Source organism: Pseudovirgaria hyperparasitica (genome assembly GCF_010093815.1).
Source record: "Pseudovirgaria hyperparasitica strain CBS 121739 unplaced genomic scaffold EJ05scaffold_12, whole genome shotgun sequence".
NCBI classification, from domain to species: Eukaryota; Fungi; Ascomycota; class Dothideomycetes; order Acrospermales; family Acrospermaceae; genus Pseudovirgaria; species Pseudovirgaria hyperparasitica.
In genome coordinates, this window is record NW_022985560.1 from 281,768 (window position 1) to 300,285 (window position 18,518).

An 18,518-nucleotide genomic window follows, 5' to 3' on the forward strand; every position below is an offset into this window, starting at 1 on the left:
AGTAGTAGTAGTAGTAGTAGTAGTAGTAGTAGTAGTAGTAGTAGTAGTAGTAGTAGTAGTAGTAGTAGTAGTAGTAGTAGTAGTAGTAGTAGTAGCAAGTACAACAAAGGAAAAGATAAAGGGCCGTACGCAGCCCGGAAAAATATGATACAAGCAAAACGCGCCGTATGGCTGCAGACATGATAGTGCAGCATGCAGGTTGCCAAACACCCCAACCCCAAAAGGTCCCCGTGTGTCATCACTTCGTCTCCAGTATCGCAACTAAACACCCAGGGGTGCATTTCTTTGCGATTCAAGCGTGCATACAGCGCGGCGCCCGTAGCGCAAATAGGAATACCTTGAATTCAAGGCCTCACAATCCCTCAGTCCAGCCTTTTGCATTCAACCTCATATCCATTACGACCTCCTGCCGCCAAGTCCATCTTCATATCCATTAGAAACCCCCTGCCAGCATGTCCATCACGTCCATCACGTCGATCCTCATATCCGTCACAGCCTCCTGCCATCGCGCCCATAATCAGCATACTGGCCTGGCTGTTGGGCTTGGCTTTGCGGTTGGTGTTGTCCCCTGCTGCGTTCGTATTCTTCCCTTATTCTCCTTTCGCGCTCCCAGTCAGCATGTGGATCCCTGACGCGAGCGTCTCTCTCGTCTGGCCGTTCCCAGCTCGCGCCAGCGGTGCGGCTTTGTGGCCGGAACGGATCCGGTCGAAGAGGCTGCGCATGTTGGCCTTGACCACCGTCACGCGGATCAAGCGCACCTCCTCGGAGCGGAGGTCCCTGGCCATGCGGACCTGGCGGCGCTTGTTGCTGTGCCCTTGCATCTGAGGCTGCACTCAGCGGGTAGGCGGCAGGCGTGCGACTTGATGTTGAGGACGAGGACGGTGGTGGTGGCGGTGGAGGTGGAGCCCCGAAGCGAGCATGATGATCATGGGGTGAGACGCTAACTGGAGTGTGTTGGCTGTAGCGCATCTGCTGGAAATGCTGCTGCTGCTGCTGCTGCTGCTGCTGCTGCTGCTGCTGATGCTGATGCTGTTGCTGCTGATGCTGTTGCTGATGCTGCTGATGCTGATGTTGCTGCTGCTGCTGCTGCTGCTGATGCTGATCATGCTCGCGGCGCTCGCGCTCTTGCCTTGAATAGTATTTCGCATGCAAGGCTCGACTGTCTCGTGCATTCTTGTCATTGTACTCAGTCTCGCGCTCTCGAGCGTACTTCTCACGCATGTCTCGCTCGTGGAGCTCGCGCATATGCTCTTGTTTCTGTCGTTGCAAGTCAAGTTCTCGACCACGTTGTACGCGCTGTTCGTACTCTTGATTCTCTCGACCGAGGTGGTGGTGGTGGTCGTCGCCGCCGCCGCTGATGCCCAACCCGCGTTGCATCATCGTCTCGGTAGCTTGTCCCGGATAAGCGAGGCTTTGATTTGCGGCATGGGATCGTTCGGTCAAGGCCTGTTGCGAGGTCGCGTGCACGATGGGACCTGCGGGTGCAGTACTCGGTGGTTGGACGCTGGCATATGGATTCGAATGCAGTACAGGAGCTCCACCGACTGGAGGCGTGTGCAGACGGCTTGGAGCCTGGCTTGGTGGGGGCTGTTGATGTTGCTGCTGCTGTTGCTGTTGCTGTTGCTGTTGCTGTTGCTGTTGCTGCTGAGCTTGACTGTACGATGGGTATCGACCATGTGCATATGCAGTAGAGTGAGGTGGCGGAGTTGAAGAATGACCGGGGTGGGCATGTTGTCCCAAGGCAAGCGAGCGATGATTGGAGTTGCTTATTCCACCAAAAGGGGGAAGACGGGCTTCGCCAAGGGCCGAGGGGGCAGGATGCGCAGACAATGGTGAATTGTTCTGGGAATGAGTTGCTGGCTGAGCGCCAGGATACGCACGCTGAGTCCAGCCATCCCTGGTGGGAGGGACAGCGTGAGAGGGCGGCTCTCGAGTGGCTTGATCCAAAACAGAGCGGGACGGAGGGCGAGATGGCACTTGTGAAGACGCACCGTAGCTTTGTCGCGAATAGGACTGCTGCATTGGCTCTCCATACGCCACGGCCGCCAACCGAGCCTGCTGCGGGCCAGAGGGGCTTTGACCGATGGGAGTCGGGGCAGCGCGCGAAGTTGAGGCAGCGTGTTCGCCGTCACGTGTACTAGGCTGCTTTGCCGCCTCACTCTCCGGTGCCGGGTTCAGAAGCGAGAAAAGGTTCGAGCTCTTTCGAGTGGTCTCGGCGGCGGGCTTGGGTGGTGGTAGCGATGAGCGAGTGGCAGGTGCTGCTGCCGGGTTGGACGATGGTCGGGGCTCTTCTCTTGCACCATAAGACGGCTGACTTCTCTCTAGTATTGAACGTGAATGTGAATGTGACGGTGCCGGTGCTGGTACAGGTACAGGTGCAGATGCTTGTGCTGGTGGTGCCTGAGAAGGGTGATCGTCCATTCGTCCGATACTCGAATGTGGTCGATGTAGCGGGGCCAGCGGCGTGTGTTGCGCAGGGACGCTCCTCGGCTGTAGTTCTTCGCTCGATGGAGGTCCGGTAGAGCGAGCGAGCGTCATTACAGGAGGCGCCGCCTGGCGAGACGAAAGGGGTTGTTGATACAGAGGACGATCCTGGACGCCCCAGGTCCGTGTGTGGGGAGGACGATCTTGCGGCGCTTGTTGGAGATGTTGTTGTTGTTGTTGTGACTGTGGCTGCTGGTGTTGTTGTTGATGTTGATGTTGTTGTTGGTGGTGGTGGTGGTGGTGTTGTTGTTGTTGTTGTTGTTGTTGTTGTTGTTGTTGTTGTTGTTGCGGTTGATGTTGCTGCTGGTGTTGTTGTTGTTGTTGCTGCTGTTGTTGCGGTTGCGGTTGCGGGTGCTGCTGTTGCGGTTGTTGTTGTTTTTGTGGATGCTGTTGTGGTTGTTGCGGGTGCTGCTGTGATTGATGCTTGGGCGCACTTTCAGTCTCCGAGGGCTGTAGACTTGTATGTCGAAATGGTGGGGATCCTTGACTTTGCGAACCATGACCAAGTCTCGACTGCTGTTCGGCACGGCCACCAGAATAAGGAGACGGGCGGAATGGCGACTGAGCATGAGCGGACGGCGCAAGCTGATTAGCATGTAGTGGTAGTGGTGCTGGTGGTGGCGGCTGAGTAGAGGATAAAGATGATGATGATGCTGCCGCCGCCGCCGCCGGTTGAGCCAAAGGTCGACTCTTTGGCGACTCAAAATTCGTTCCCATCCTCGGGGGTGGCCCGGAACGTGCTTGGTATTGTGACTGAGGCGGGAGAGGAGGTGACAAGTGTGGAGCATCTGTCAACGGCCGCATTGGAGGGGAAGCTTGCGGCCCAGCAGAGGTGGTTTGTTGAAGACGCCCAGAGGGGCTTTGGCTGCTGAGGTTAGAGAATCTGTTTGTGGATTGTTGGACTTGAGGGGGCGAGTGAGCGGGCACAATGGCTGCTGTTGTTGCTGTTGATGTTGTTGTTGTTGTTGTTGTTGTTGTTGTTGTTGTTGTTGGAGCAGCAGCCGACGACGACGACGACGCCGGCGGAGTGTCTGCGTCGACGTCTGGGTTCGGTGCAAGCGTTCGGGGTGCAGCAATCTGCGCGGTAGTATCATACCTTCGTCGAGGTGCAACTGCAGAGGGCACAGGCGGAGGACCCAGAGATGCTCCGCTCTTGATGCGTTGGTCGGCCTCTTCTGCCGCCCTGCGCAAAGCATCATCCCTACCTTGTTCGACGCTTCGGAGATACTGGTTCTTGACCTGTTCGATGGTGTTAGAAAATATATAGTTCGAGGGTTGTTGCTTCGCCATGTCGGCAACGTCAAAGTCCGGCGGGGCCGCGGGCCCGTCCGGGACTTGTTGCGCTTGCTGCTGAAGTCTTGTGATTGAAGAATGAGAAGTATCATTTACCATGACCATCGTTTTGGTACCCATGTGCTGGGCGATAGCAGAGAAGTTTGTGCCAAAATACGCCACGTTCCGGCGGAAGTCTGCTGTCTCCTGTACAGACCAATAGCTGGAATGACCCTGGCGCTGCGTCGTTGGGGCGGCGGCGGCGGCGGCGATGGTAGTGGTGGTGTTTGTGGTGGGAGTTGCTGCCTGTAATCGCGGACGATCTGTAGAAAGTAGTGGAGGGGGTATTCCAGGAGTAGTAATAGTAGTAGTACTCGAGAACGGAATCTGACCCATGCCTTCTTCCATGGTCTGATGTACATCATCTGGTGGGCCATATGTTGACGGAGTGGACTCGTACAAGGCCAGCGGCTCCGATGATTCTGCGCGCATCAAGTCTTCCTGCTTCACACCAAGCATCTTCTCGAAGCGGTCCCTTGGTTGCTTGACAGGCGATGATGTTGTTGATGTCGATGTTGTCGCTGTGGTTGCTGCCGCTGTTGCTGCTGTGGTCGCGGCGGCGGCGGCGGCGGTGGTGGTGGTGCTGGTGGTACTGGCGGTAGGTGCTGGGGCCAGAGCGTTGTTTCTTGCCTTCCGAGTTCCTTTTTCTTTTGTGCCCCTGGTCCGCTTTGTGCCCCCCCTTGGTTCAACGGTCGAGTCACCACTACCTCCGCCGCCACCACCACCACCACGGCTCCTCACAGTGGTGGTGGAGGGAGTTGCATTCGCTTCGCTGTCATTGTCCATGCCAAATTGAGGTGCAGCGGCTCGGCGGGGACGCCCCTTTTCAGTGACAGCCATCGTCGACCCTCCATCCTCTCCTCCGTTCTCGAGGCGGCCCAATGCTTCAGTGTTGAGTGGCGCTCTTCCCCGGCTGGCGCCCGTCTTGGCAGCTCTGGACCTGGCACCACCACCACCCTTTCTCTTCCCAACCTTTGGCTTGAATTCTCCTCCCCACTTGGTGTTGTAGTAGTGACAGATGCACTGTCGAAAGTTACGATTCTTGACAGCAGATGCAATGAAGCCCCACTTCTTCGGATTCTGGTGGTAGGCAGCAACGAGTGATTTGTGCTCGTCCTCGGTAAAGTCGTCGCGCGGGGGATCAAAGTGGAAGCACTTCAGCGCCTGGGAGGGGTGGCGTAGGCTCGTCCAGTCCTTGTAGCGGCGTCTCTGTTGGGTCAGCTCGTCCATCAGGTCGGGTATCTCGGCTTCCTTTTCCAGGTCGGGTTTCGACTTTTTTGCCTCGCGTTCCTGCTTCGCTTGACGTTCCTCTTCGACCTTGGCAGACTCCTTCATGATGAGGTCGAGCTGATACTGGCTGATGAAGCCTCGGGCACGGCCCAAGCCTGGGGTGGGGAGGGCAGATGGTAGGCCAGTCGGATCAGGCGTCACGGCGGCACGCGGTTCATCGGCAGTGGCAGTGGCAGCAGTAGCAGCAGCCGGCTGATCTTCCTCGTCGTCTCCATGGACGGCATCGTAGTGCTCGAGATGCTTACGCCATTGGCAGTATAGCTCGTAGAAGAGCTCGCGTTTCGAGTCCATCTCGTCGTGCGTCGCGTCGAACCTGGAGCGGAGCAAGGCCTTGATCTTCTGGAGCGTATCCGCCGACATTTCCTCCTTGACCGGTAGCTCGTGCCCAGGGTCCGAAAGCGGAGTTGGGGGTGCTTTGATGAGGAAGGGCAGTGAACTGAGGTCAGGCGTAGGCTCCCGGTCGGTAGACGGGTCCCTGTGATGATGGGTCGTGGTGCTGTCATCGACATCGTGCATGATTTCGTCACCATTATGCTCTTCCTTTGGCGTCATCATGTCCGGTTGGAGGGATGTTGTGAGCATCTTGTTGACGACGACAGCGGCGGCTGCTTCTTCCGGCGGCGTGGCACGCTCGTCTTTGTGCTGCTGCTGCTGCTGCTGCTGCTGCAGCAGAGACCTCACGTAGTTGACATCATCCATGGAGATGCGTGCGATGCGTACAAGTTCATCGAGGACTGCGGCAGCGCGCAAGGACGGGTCGCTCAAGTCGTGCTTCTGGGACTCTAGCCGTGCTTTACCCTCCAAAAAGGCCTTTTCTGCAGCCTCGAAATCTGCCTCGTCCAAATCCAAGCCGTCCTCGTCATCGCTGAGATCGTCACCGCCTTCTGGTGCCGAGGGATTAGCTGACAAGGGGAGTGGTGGTGGTTGATCGATCGGGGAGGGAGACACATCAGCCATGACGTGGTCTTCAGACGTCTCACCCTTGGGCTCGGGTTTTACATGCACGTGTGATGACGAGTGGGTGGTAGCTGTGAGGATGGCTGGATGCTTGAGATTTGTCTCCAGCTTCAAGGACGCCGCCAAAGGGGTACGCTCCTTTTCTTCGCCGTCCGAGTCGCGTTTTGCCGGTATTACCACACCAGCTCTGTGGGCCGCAGGTGCGGTAGGCGCACCCGGACGGATCCATTGACGGCTCTTTATCGCAGGTTGGGGGAGGACAGCTGGACCGCGTGGAGATGTGAATGGAGGACTGGCGTGCACTGGCTGTCGCAAAGGGTTGCTGGGACCTAGTCTTTCTCGTTCGGCTCGGGGGCCGGTGGGTATGACTGCGCTGATGGACTTGGGCGAGGTTATCGGCCAAGAGTTTCTTGGTCCAGACGGAATACTGGCTGCTGCTGCTGCTGTTGTTGTTGTTGCCGTTGCCGTTGCCGTTGCTGTAGTTGTCACATCTGTGAGCGAAGCTGGTCGTGACGGCGCATTGCTAATCGCACTTGGTCCTGTGGGGGGAGCTGCTTGTGGCACCAGGGACGGGACGCGAGACGGAACGCGGGACCTTGGAGCGGGAAGAGGTGATGCTGGTGCCGGTGCCGGTGCAGGTGCAGGTGCTGGAGACGCCGACGACGGTGGTGGTGGTGGTGGCTGAAAGGGGGTGTCTCTGTCTCTGGTATCCAACGGCTGAGGCGTGGAGACAATCTCACCGGGGGATAGCCTGGCAGCAGGAGGCTCACGCTTGACGTGGTCGTCATTTGAAGGTAGCGACGACGGCGGCGGCGGCGGCGCCTCTCTATCTCGAACATCAGCAGCAGCAGTAGTAGCAGCAGGCCTTGCGGCTTTGGGCCCTGTTGGAGGAGCGGGGGGAGGAGGAGGAGGAGGAGGAGGAGGGGCAGTCGACAATGCTTTCGGCGCGGTTGGGGGTACAGGCTTGATAGTAGTAGGATTCTTCTTCTGCTGCTGCTGCGCAGTAGGGCCAGCAGCATTGGCCGGATTGTTCTTGTCAAGGTGTGATGCTCTCCATACATTCGAAGTAGGGCCGGCAGCAGTGAATGGATTTGGCGCTCGAGCTGGAGGCGGCGGCGGCGGCGCAGCTGGGAGGATAGAGCCAAAGGCAGGGACTGAGGGGGCTTGAGGTGGCGGCGAGGACCGGCCGGTAAAACGATCACGAGGCAGCAGCTCCGTTCGGCCTGGCGGAAGGTCAGACTTGTTGTTATTGTTATTATTGTTGCTGTTGTTGCTGTTGTTGTGGTCTTCGCGTCGTGCTTCCTTGGCGGTCGAGAGCTCGGCTAGGGAGGAGCGCCTAGTGGTAGAAGGGGGAGGTGGAAAGTCACGTGGGGCAGCGGAATCGGTCCCAGCAGATAGCGGTTTGCTGACATGGAGGACGTGAGGGCTAGCGGAACCTGAAGGGGCGTTGCGGGAGTCTATGTTGTAGGACGACGACGACGATTCGATCCGAGCGGAAGAGGTCGGCGGCGGCGGCGGCGGCTTGTAACGATCATCCTTTTCTTCTCGGTCTCGATATATTCTTCGATCGTCGTCACGTCTGTCGAATCTTCGGTCATCCCTTCGGTCAACGTCACGATCATCCCGAGCCGAATTGTTCTCGCGCCAAGGACCCCTTGAGCGACTCCGGGCGCGATAAGTGTCCCGGTCGTCGCTGAAGTGACCTCTACCACCACGGCCATGATAATCCCAGTCGCCACGGCCTCCAGCTCCTCCAGCTCCTCCAGCTCCTCCAGCTCCTCCAGCAGCGCCTCTGAGCGAACCTCTGAAGCCCCCTCGGCCATAACCACTGGACTGCTGGGGTGGATCGGAATAGTTTGAGCCGGCAGATGGGGGACCGTCTCTGGCGGCCCGCTGTGCACCTCTCACATCGAGTTCCCGGGGTGGAAAGTCTCTCGGACCGCGTTGTGGTGAACGAGCTCGTGGGGAGGGTCTCCTCTCGCTACGCCTGTCAAAGTCACGATCCCGATCACGGTCACGGTCACGATCCCGGTCCCGATCGCGATCCCGATCATTCCATCTCCTGTCTCGTGTGTCGGTTAGCGGTGGAGCGTCTCGAAGTTCAGGGCGTGGCGGGAAGCCTCTTCCTCGTGGACCAGAAGGGATGGAAGTGCTGGCAGCTGAAACGGAAGCGCGCGAACCATTCTCCAAGGCGCGTGGACCTCTCGGGGGAGCATCTCTGGCGGCACTATACTGGCTGCTTGACGCATAAGAAGAGCGCCGGTCGCTGCGAGGAGGCGGCGGCGGCGGCGGTGACCTATCACGTGGAGGATATCGCGAGTCAGCCGAAGAGATGCGGTATGACATCTGATGGTCGGAATGGGAAGCAGGACAGAGTCAGAGATTGAGGCAGACGTGCTTCCAACATTGACGACGGGAAGAGGAAGCAGGGTTGGTCGGGGACAGACAGGATGCAGTGGACGGAGGTGGTGGAGTTGACGTCACGTGGAGAGCAGACAAGGGGAAGAGGGAAGTCGCCACGGGATCGGGAAGGAGGAAGGGTTGGAACAGAGGAAAGTGGGGCGGAGCTGCAGCCTGAGGCTAAATTTGCAACTTTGCAGACGTGGGACAGCAGCGGCGGCGGCACCAGGAACAGGAACGGGAACAGGAACAGGAGCCGGGAGTGTAGTGAAGCGAGACGACAACGAGGGACAAAGTGAATCAAGCGCGTAGACGAACGGGGACAGTAGATGGAGATTGAGACGAGCGTATGTTGGGCGCGCGCTGGATGAAGTCGAGTCGAGTCGAGTCGAGTCGAGTCGAGTCAAATGGAAGGGAGAGTGAAGAGGGCGGCTATCCAGAGGCTGGTCGGATGCGGCAGTCGAGTGATTTGGGGAGGAGGGAAGCCAGATGGAAGAAGCAGAGTATGAATGGCGAGGATGTGTTAAGAGGCAGCCGGTCGGGAGAGACGAAGAAGTGTGTTGTGTGGTTGATGGAAGCGGAAGGTGGTATGAATGGAGGAATGAGGATGGAAGTGGAGGAGGATTGGAGAGAGTGGACGAGGCGGGTTAGTGACAGTGGGTGGTGGTAAGGCGTGTAAGGTGTGTTTCAAGCCGGCGCGTGTGCGCGTGGATGGGTGTGGGTATGTGTGCCTCAGGCAGGATTGGGCGATATGGCAGCAAGCCAAGACGAAGTAGACGAGACGTATCGAATCGAGTGAAGATGGAGATGGAGATGAAGATGAGGATGAAGATGAGGATGAAGATGAGGATGAAGATGAAAGATGAGGACGAGAATGAGAATGAGAATGAGAGAGGGCGAGAATGGATTGGTTGGTTGGCAGAGAATTGGGAGAATGGGTGTGGCAGTCTGTGGCGTGTGTGTGGACTGTGGACTGTGGACTGTGGACTGTGTGGAGGGGTGTGTGCATAGCCAAGGGTAGGCAGTAGATGGATGATGATTGGCTACAAGGGCTAGCGGGCGAGCTGCTACGGGCCACCCGCACCGAAATAGCCTTTCTCGACAGCTTGACTTGTAGACTTTGACCTTCTCGAACAGCCGTGATTGGCCAGCGGATTGAAGATGTGCACGAAGAGAGAGCCAGGCAACAAGGCGACAGGGCGACGAGGCAACAATCCATCGACTGCGCTCGACTCAACCTACCAGTGACCACTAAAGATAAATGCATCGTCACCGTCAGCATCAAGTTGCTCTTCTTCGCATCTCGTGTCGCTGCGTCTGCACCAAGCTGCTGCTGCATGCCGTTGTATGCATCTGCCTACTACAGTGATTAATTAGCTATACAGGACAGGCTACAGTAAGTATCGCCTACTTATTATTACTTATCAACCCTCCGACTCTCCCCCTGCCCGTGCTGGCTGCCACATCCATGCATGCTACCACTAATTATATATCCTGCCGGGCTGGCCTGCGTTGATCTCAGCATGGGTGCGTATCTCTACTGTATTCTCTGCTTGTCTGCTTGGCCCCACTACGCTGTCGACAATCAATTTTCACTCTGCCTGCCCTGCTTACCTTCTATCCTCTTGTCCCTTCAACTAATTACTTATTCTCTCTCGCTCTCTCTCTCTCTCTCCCTCTCTCTCCTTCCCTCTCGTGCGCGCGCGCCATCATGGATCCTGCCACCGCCACAGATGCCGTCCTCAGGCCCTCCCATCCTGTCCCCGACAATGCCCGCCCGGTCCGCGGCATCGAGTTCGACAATCTGCACCACAGACCCGTCACTGTCGATGATCTCGTTGCTGGCATGGCCGACATGGGCTTCCAGGCAAGCGCTGTAGGCGACGCCGTCAACATCATCAACGATATGGTAACAGTCCATCACACACACACACACACACACACACACACACACACACACACACACACACACACACACACACACACACACATCTTTCCACCTGCCCCCCACCGGACCTGACCAGCGCTCTCGATGCATGCAGCTAATGAATGCCCTGCCTTGCACAGCGACGTTGGAGAGATGCAGACACGCGCGAATCCACCACCATCTTCCTTGGCTATACCTCGAATCTCATCTCGTCCGGGCTCCGGGAGACGCTGCGCTACCTGGTCCAGCACAAGCATGTCTCTGCCATTGTCACCACTGCCGGCGGCGTTGAAGAAGACTTTATCAAATGCCTGGCCCCGACCTACCTGGGCTCCTTTACCGCGCCGGGTGCTGCCCTTCGCGCCCAGGGGATGAACCGCATCGGCAACCTGTTTGTGCCCAACAGCAACTACTGCGCCTTTGAAGAGTGGGTGGTGCCGATCCTGGACCGGATGCTGGACGAGCAAGAGGCGGCACGACACGAGCCAGACCCGCTCGTCTGGACGCCCAGCAAGATCATCAGCCGGCTGGGCAGGGAGATCAACGACGAGCGGTCCGTCTACTACTGGGCGTGGAAGAATGAGATTCCGGTCTTCTGCCCCGCCATCACGGACGGCAGCCTCGGCGACATGATGTTCTTCCACACCTTCAAGTCGTCGCCCAACCAGCTCATCTGCGACAGCATTGGCGACATCAGGACGCTCAACACGCTCGCCATCAAGGCCAAGCGCGCCGGCATGATTGTGCTGGGAGGCGGGGTGGTGAAGCACCACATTGCCAACGCCTGCCTCTTCCGCAACGGCGCCGAGAGCGCCGTCTACATCAACACCGCCCAGGAGTTTGACGGCAGCGACGCGGGTGCACGGCCCGACGAGGCGGTGAGCTGGGGCAAGATCAAGGCGGATGCGCAGAGCGTCAAGGTGCGTGCACACACTGCCCTCTTATCGGCTGTTTTCGTGAGTATGCCAGTTTTGTGTGTGTGTGTGACTGACGGCAGCTTTTTATATAACAGGTGTATGCCGAGGCGACGGTGGTGTTTCCTCTGATTGTCGCAGCGACATTTGCCAAGGCGGCCACGGAGTGATGGACATGCTGCCAGTGACAGCGGCAGGACGTACCTCCAGTGACAGTAGCAGTACGTGGGCGAGAAGACGGATGATCCATAAATCCCCAGACATGCACGCACCCCCGAGGGCGTTAAAGTGACGCGGGGCAAGACAGGCACAGCCCTACCAACTGCTGCCTGCTTAGTAGTAGGTTGGGGGGAGTAGTAGCTGCTACTAGCTAGTATTGGTACTAGCGACGGTGGGCGGGTGTGCAATTAGTGGGTTGACTGGGCGTTGACTAGCGAGAATGTGGCTTAGCTGCCCGCCGCCACTCGACCGCCTCACCTTTTCCAAGATTGATGGCTAGTAATTAATTACCTAGTAGGTCGGTAGAGGTGGGTGGGTAGCTAGCTTGGTATCATCATTCCTCCCCTGTCACTAGGACTAATAGAGGTGGATGAACTACTCTCTCTCTCTCTCTACTCATGTAGTAGTAATCAAGTAGTTGACTCGATAATCCACACCCCTCTGTCTCTCGCATCATGCATATGAGCAGCAGCAGTAGTAGCAGCAGCAGCAGCGGATGAGCGAGTGAGGCTGGTGAGCTTCTTCTTCGTGGCAGCCTGTCCGCCTGTCCGCCCTGAGCCGCCCTTTTTTGGCTACGGGGAGGAGAGGAGGAGGAGCGTGGCTGTAATACTGTACTGTAAAGTATCCTATCATTTAATACATCCACTAACTACTACTACTGCTGAGCTGTCTGCCTCTACCTATACACTCTTCGCTATCCATACTACTACTACTACTACTACTACTACTACTACTACTACTACTACTACTACTACTACTACTACTACTACTACTACTACTACTACTACTACTACTACTACTACTACAACAACAACTCACACATGCACATACACATTCTCTCCCATCCTCCTACATCTACTTCATAAACATCCATCTATCCCGCTTGTCTTCTTGTCTTGTTCTCTCTCCGCCTGCTGCTGCTGCTGTCATAGCTCGCTTCCCCCGACCCTGCCTGCTTGAGCCTCACAATCAACCCTTAAGCCCGTTATCGCCAAGCTACTACTACTACTACCACCACCACCACCTCTCTCAACATTCTTTTGCTTGTTGCTTCACTGCACTGCACTCACTACACTACTACACTGTACTACACCACACCACACACACACTACACCTCCATACCCGCCTTCTTGATACATTCCTCTTCACTCATACTCACCCACAAAGACAACCATCCGCTACCACAACTGTCCTTCACCACCCTCTCTCTAATTATCTTGTGTCCTCCACTCCCTATTAACGTCCAGACGACGTTATTCAAAAGAAAAAAAAAGGAAGAAACCCTGCTGCCTACCGCCCATCCTTTGCCTCAAATAGGCCCCTTCCCACCTCCCAACGACATGAGCGTTACCACCTCCCCGGCCACTCTTGATCCTCCACCGCTTCTCTTCCGCCAGCCTTCTCCTTCTCCATTCAACGCCGCTCCGCTCTCTCCAAACCCCTCCGCCCACTCCGCCGACTCCTCACACTCGCACTCGCACTCCGACTCACACTCCCTCTCCGCAGCAAACATGGCTTCCTTGCCGCCGCCCCCCGACGATCACGACCACGATATCGACATGACAACCTCCACAACACTACCTCGCCAAGATGGTCAAAATCACGACAGGCAAGACGCTGACATGGCCGGTGCCGAGGACACGGCTGGCTCTCCTGTGCTGCCTGCAGACGACTCCACTAGCAGCGGTCATGCTGATTCTGACGACGAGTCGGAGGATACCATGCCCAACGAGGAGGAGGAGGAGGAGGAGGAGCAGGAGGACGAGGACGAGGAAGAGGAGGATGTCATGGACACCACTCCAGATCTCACCCAGCTACACAACCTGCCCGCAGTCGTCGATGCTCATGCAGCCCACCATCCTCCTCCTCCTCCTCCTCCGACCATCAGTAGTATCGACGCTCAGACCCCAGCTTCCAATAATGTCCCTCCTGTTCGTGTCCCTTCCCCCCAACCACCACCCTCGGTCCCGCATCCTCCTCCCCCCGACGCTCATGTTGAGGATGTCGATGAGGCTGGAGACGACGACTTTTCCGACGAGGACCAGCTGCACTCCTGGCATCCCATACATGAAGACACCTCCGCCCCGGACGAGCGTGAATTACGCGATATTGAGGCCCATCCGGAGCATTCGGCGCTTGAGCGTGAGTGCTTGCCCCCTTCTTTTTTTTTCCCAATCACTTTGCTGACTGTAGGATTGCCCCTCCATAGATGAATACTGGGAGAAGAAGACGTTTACCGATCTCGATGATCCGGAATACATACCAGGTCCAACCGGCCGGATCGAATGGACTGTCCCCAAATACAATGGTTCCCGCGACTCGCCCAACAAAGAGCTGGTCATGCGCTCGCACGTCGTCCGCATCGGCGGCTACGATTGGCAAATCAAGTTCTATCCAAAGGGCAACGACACCGATCATCTCAGCGTTTACATTGATTGCCTCACCGTCACCCACCGTGCCCCCGCCGCCGCCGCCGCCGCCGCCGCCAAGCAGCAGTCCAGAGATGGGTCGGCCAGCAAGCTCGACAGGCCGGCTGACGAGCTCGACAACACTGGCACCACCACCACGCTCGAGACTCAATTCACGCCCTTGCCCCTCTTGGACACACAGCCGCTGCCGAAGAGACCCAGTGTGGCGGCACAGGCCTCGGTCGTCGTCTACAATCCCAACGAGCCGCGCGTACACTGCTTCCGCTCGTGTGCTCACCGCTTCTGCCCCGACTCTGCCGACTGGGGCTGGACGCGATACCATCCCATCTACGAGATCCACCATCGTCTGCACGGCCAGCGCCAAGCCCTCCTCCGCAACGACACCCTGTCCTTTACCGCCTACATCCGCATCGTCGACGACCACACCGGCTGCCTCTGGGAGCATGGCACCACAGACAACAGCTGGGACTCCTTTGCCATGACCGGTCTGCAATCCCTGTACGTGCCACGTCAGACTCCGGGCGGGAACCTGGTCTCGGCCGTCTCGACATGGATCCTCCTGAAGCCGTTTAGAGACCTCATCACCCGCCTGGTCGTCCCCGACCCGTCAAGCCCGATCCTCGACCACCCGAAGCCCTTCATCGTCGGCTTCCAGTATGTCCTCTACCGCATGCGCACCCAGGTCCAGCCCCGCATCGGGAAGATAAACATAGACTGGATCACGTGGGGCTTCCGCTTCTATGGCATCTACCATAAGCTGGAAAAGATGGATGTCATTGAGATTTGGGAGGTGCTCCGCACGAAGATGGAGCAGGAACTGCGCGGCACCTGGGCCGAGAATGCGCTGACGGAGATATTTGGCGAGAGACGGCAGTATGCCGCGCCTGCGCCCGCGCCCACCTACAAGATTCCGGTAAAGGGGCTTCACAGCATACAGGAAGCCGTCGATGCGTCTGAAAACATGCTCTCCGACACCCAGGAGCTGCCCCAGGTACTGACCCTTGAGCTTGCCAGGCAGCAATTCGACGTGCCCACCCGCACCTGGAACAAGCTCACAAACGAGGTCACCTTGGACGAGTCGATCGTGGTACGCGGAACGTCCTGGACCTTGTTTGGTCTTGTCGCCCATTCGGGTGACCCCCAGTCTGGCCTGTACAAGTCGGTCCTTCGTCCAAACGGCCCGGACGGGGGGAAATGGTACAGCTACCTGGACTCGCGCGAGGAGTACAAGGTCGTGTGTCTGACCAGAAGGCAAGCCCTCACCGCGCACGAGGGTTCACGCTCAAAGTCTCCGAATTCAACCGTGGCATATGCCGTCATCTATATCCGAAACGACATGACAGAGTCTGCCTTTTTCGCGCCCGAGATTGCGTGGAAAGCTCCCGCCTGGATGCCTCGCGAGTCCATGGTCGACTGCGGCGACATGGGTACGACGACGACGACGACGACGACGACGACGCCGCCGCCACCGCCACTACCACCACCAACACCGCCTGTCGGACAAGGAGGGGACGACTACTCCTCCTCTACTACTACTACTATCACCTCTCCCTCCCCCTCCTCTGTAGATGCTCCGTGCGCACTCATGGCTGTCGATTCGCGTGTATTCTCACAACACGAGGGTCCCGGCTTCTTTGACCCCTACGATCCGAAATGGAGACCCGAATCCTCCGATCTGATCCACTCCATCCGCCTCAAGCCTTCCGACACCTGGAAGGTAATTGAATCGAAGCTGGCGTCCGTCTTTGGAGTACAGGACCCGCGGCAATGCAAGTTCTGGATCATACGGGCGGGTTCGCGCGAAACCGAGCTGAGACCAAGTAGTACTGCCGCCATGCCCGATCACCTCGACGCGAGCGAGTCCTGGGTCCTGGGCAGATTGCTGGGCGATCCCATCAAGTACCAGTGGTGTATATGGGTCCACGTACTCAAACAGGAGGACCTCCCTCCACTGGCGCCGCCGCCGCCGTTGTCGTCGTCGTCGTCGTCGTCGTCGTCGTCGTCAACAACACAAGGAACAGCAGCTTCCGCACAGATGGCTGCCGGAAATGCATTCAGCCGCGAGCGGACCATACCTCCGCCACCACTACCACCACCACCACCACAAGCACCACCACCACCTGCTGCAGGAGCTGCTGATGATGAGCTGATGGGAGACGACAGAGTCACGGTTGCGGAAGACACGCCCATGCGTGAGCCCCTCCAGGACGGTCGAGAGAATAATGCCGCCGCCGTTGTTCCAGCTCCCGTGGCCGTGGAAATAATACATACCGGTAATGGTCAGACGGCAGAACTGATGGCTCCCGTCCGAGATGCGGACATGGCAGACGTCCTACTGGCCGTGGCCGTGCCTCCGTCACCCCCCCCTGCTGGGGCTATTCTCGGTAATGGCCCCCCCCGGGCGGATGATCCAATTGCTCCGACTGTCGTCCCGCACCCGCCCAACTCCGCCACGGAGGTCTACTTCTTCTTGAAGTTTTTTGATTATGAACACCAGCGTCTGGAGAGCCGCGGCTTCCATGCGGCGAGTAAATCTGCTCGTCTCGATACGGCCATCCTGAAGATTCTGGATCTGCCGCACGATACCCCACTCAACATTGACGAGGAGGAAGACATTGTGACGGTAACGCCGCTGCGTGCCCGCCGCTCCTTTGAGCAGAACAAGGTCGATCGCCAGCGCAACCGGCTTCCCATCCTCATCGCCTCACCCACCCTCACTGGCCCCCAGCGCATCGAGCTTGCCGCCCGCGGTGCCTTTTTCGACACACAAGCCCTGCTCCGTGCCCGGGCAAACGCGCGCAACTTTCCCGGCGTTGCCAACGGCCACTTTTCCTTTGCGCCCTTTGGCGGCGAGAGCTACGTTGGCGAGATCAAGCACCACCACATGCACGGCCATGGCACGCGCGTCTACCACACCGGCAACTCGTATACCGGCGCCTTTGTGCTCAACCAGCGCCATGGCCACGGCGTCATGACCTTTCAGAACGGCGACACGTATACCGGCGAGTGGGCCGACGACCAGCAACACGGCCAGGGCACCTACATTGAAGCCAGCACAGGCAACACCTACGTCGGCGGCTGGCGGCACGACAAGAGGCACGGCGAGGGCGTCACGCACTGGAAGAGTGCGCAGGAGACGGAGAAGCTCTGTCGGATCTGCTGGGACGACGATGCCGAGGCGGCCTTTTACGACTGCGGGCACGTGGTGGCGTGTCTGCCGTGTGCCAGGCGGGTCGACGTGTGTCCCGTGTGTCGGAAGCGGGTGTTGAGCTGTATGAAGCTGTATTATGTCTAGTAGTCGAGGGCAAACCCGACGAGCCGTTGTACTGTACAATCCCACCCACACACCCAACAAACCTGTCTCTCCCTCGATCAGTCAGCTTTCCCCCTCCCCCCCGCCAATCTCTCGAAACCCTCTCTCTCTCTCTCCCTCTCGCTCCCTTGATAGCGTTCTTTGAAGTTGACCTCCTCTCGGGCTCTCCTGCTGTATGTACTTGTAGTAGTAGTAGTAGTAGTAGGAGTAGTAGTGCTGGTAGGAGTAGTAAGCGTTTTTTGGTCCCTTCTTTTTTTCTTTTTGAGGTTTTCCATCATGTGCTCATTCCTCTCCCCTCTCCCCTCTCTCCCCACTCTCCCTCTCCCAAATGGGCAGACTGCTATTATTACCTTTTTTTCCTTTTATTCTCACGGTCTTGAGTCTTACGGTCTTGAGTCTTACGGTCTTGAGTCTTACGGTCTTGAGTCTTACGGTCTTGAGGGGGGGCGGTTTGGGTCTTGGTATGGTTTCGGGGATGTTTTTGTTTTTTTGGGGAACTGAATACTCAGTTCCATGCCATGCCATGCCATGTCATACATAGCTAGACTGGAACTGAATATATGTGAAATGACTGAGTGATTGAGTGATGAGGTGATTGAGTGATGAGGTGATGGAGTGGCCGAGTATGAATACACATACACATACACATACACGCACGGTGATGGTGATGGTGATGGTGATGGTGATGGGGAGGTGTCTGACTGGCTGGTTGGCTGGCTAGTTGGCTAGGGGCTAGGGTAAATGGATAAATGGACAAGGGAGCTGGCTTTGAGATATTTGGGGGATATTTGGGGGATATATGGAGGATATATGGAGGATATATGGAGGGTATATGGAGGGTATATATATATATATGTATACATTTACCATGGATTTGGGTATGAATGTAAGTGTGAGTGTGAGTGTGATCGTAAGCATGAGTATATGATGTCTACAATGTTCAGCCTCTCTCTCTCCCTTTCTGTAAACTGTGAACTATGTACTGTGTGTACAGTCTAGTAATACAGACTGAAAGATTGATCGATCAAGGGAATGGGTAGGTAGGTATCAGACCCACCCACGATGATGGTCTTTTGATCTTTTGAAGTTTTTTTGGTGTTGTGAGTGACGCTTTCTGTCTCTCTCTTTATCTCTCTCCCTTCTCCTGACTCGTCTCCGTCCGTGTCTCTCTCTCTCTCCGTGTCTCTCTCTCTCTCCGTGTCTCTCTCTCTCTCCGTGTCTCTCTCTCTCTCCGTGTCTCTCTCTCTCTCCGT

At 57.2% G+C, this 18,518-nt stretch overlaps 4 protein-coding genes across 4 annotated transcripts; 2 read left to right on the top strand and 2 right to left on the bottom strand.

The window, feature by feature from the left end:
- Window positions 1–489: 489 nt before the first annotated feature.
- Window positions 490–8,409, bottom strand: EJ05DRAFT_539735 (uncharacterized protein; the record flags this gene model as incomplete). The annotated part of the gene is made up of 1 exon (XM_033749542.1): window positions 490–8,409. The coding sequence occupies one exon, from the start codon at window positions 8,407–8,409 to the stop codon at window positions 490–492; it is 7,920 nt and encodes a 2,639-aa protein (XP_033598330.1).
- Window positions 8,410–10,077: 1,668 nt separating this feature from the next.
- EJ05DRAFT_455004 (Deoxyhypusine synthase) lies at window positions 10,078–11,964 on the top strand. Its single transcript, XM_033742460.1, has 3 exons — window positions 10,078–10,372; window positions 10,531–11,310; window positions 11,403–11,964. The coding sequence occupies exons 1-3, from the start codon at window positions 10,175–10,177 to the stop codon at window positions 11,472–11,474; spliced, it is 1,050 nt and encodes a 349-aa protein (XP_033598331.1). The 5' UTR covers window positions 10,078–10,174; the 3' UTR covers window positions 11,475–11,964.
- Window positions 11,965–12,510: 546 nt separating this feature from the next.
- EJ05DRAFT_81011 (uncharacterized protein) lies at window positions 12,511–17,397 on the top strand. Its single transcript, XM_033749987.1, has 2 exons — window positions 12,511–13,665; window positions 13,733–17,397. Exons 1-2 carry the CDS (start codon window positions 12,864–12,866, stop codon window positions 17,245–17,247), a joined length of 4,317 nt encoding a protein of 1,438 aa, XP_033598332.1. The 5' UTR covers window positions 12,511–12,863; the 3' UTR covers window positions 17,248–17,397.
- Window positions 17,286–17,905, bottom strand: EJ05DRAFT_81035 (uncharacterized protein). Its single transcript, XM_033749988.1, has 2 exons — window positions 17,698–17,905; window positions 17,286–17,580 (listed from the first exon to the last, which is right to left on the bottom strand). Exons 1-2 carry the CDS (start codon window positions 17,802–17,804, stop codon window positions 17,325–17,327), a joined length of 363 nt encoding a protein of 120 aa, XP_033598333.1. The 5' UTR covers window positions 17,805–17,905; the 3' UTR covers window positions 17,286–17,324.
- Between the last annotated feature and the right edge of the window lie 613 nt (window positions 17,906–18,518).

Coding starts and splice junctions, on each gene's coding strand:
- EJ05DRAFT_81011 (XM_033749987.1), top strand. CDS start 12,864: ATGAGCGTTACCACCTCCCCGGCCACTCTTGATCCTCCACCGCTTCTC. Junction 13,666..13,732: donor GGAGCATTCGGCGCTTGAGC/GTGAGTGCTTGC, acceptor GCCCCTCCATAG/ATGAATACTGGGAGAAGAAG.
- EJ05DRAFT_81035 (XM_033749988.1), bottom strand. CDS start 17,804: ATGTATGACATGGCATGGCATGGCATGGAACTGAGTATTCAGTTCCCC. Junction 17,581..17,697: donor AACCGCCCCCCCTCAAGACC/GTAAGACTCAAG, acceptor TGGGAGAGGGAG/AGTGGGGAGAGAGGGGAGAG.
- EJ05DRAFT_455004 (XM_033742460.1), top strand. CDS start 10,175: ATGGATCCTGCCACCGCCACAGATGCCGTCCTCAGGCCCTCCCATCCT. Junction 10,373..10,530: donor TCAACATCATCAACGATATG/GTAACAGTCCAT, acceptor TGCCTTGCACAG/CGACGTTGGAGAGATGCAGA. Junction 11,311..11,402: donor CGGATGCGCAGAGCGTCAAG/GTGCGTGCACAC, acceptor TTTATATAACAG/GTGTATGCCGAGGCGACGGT.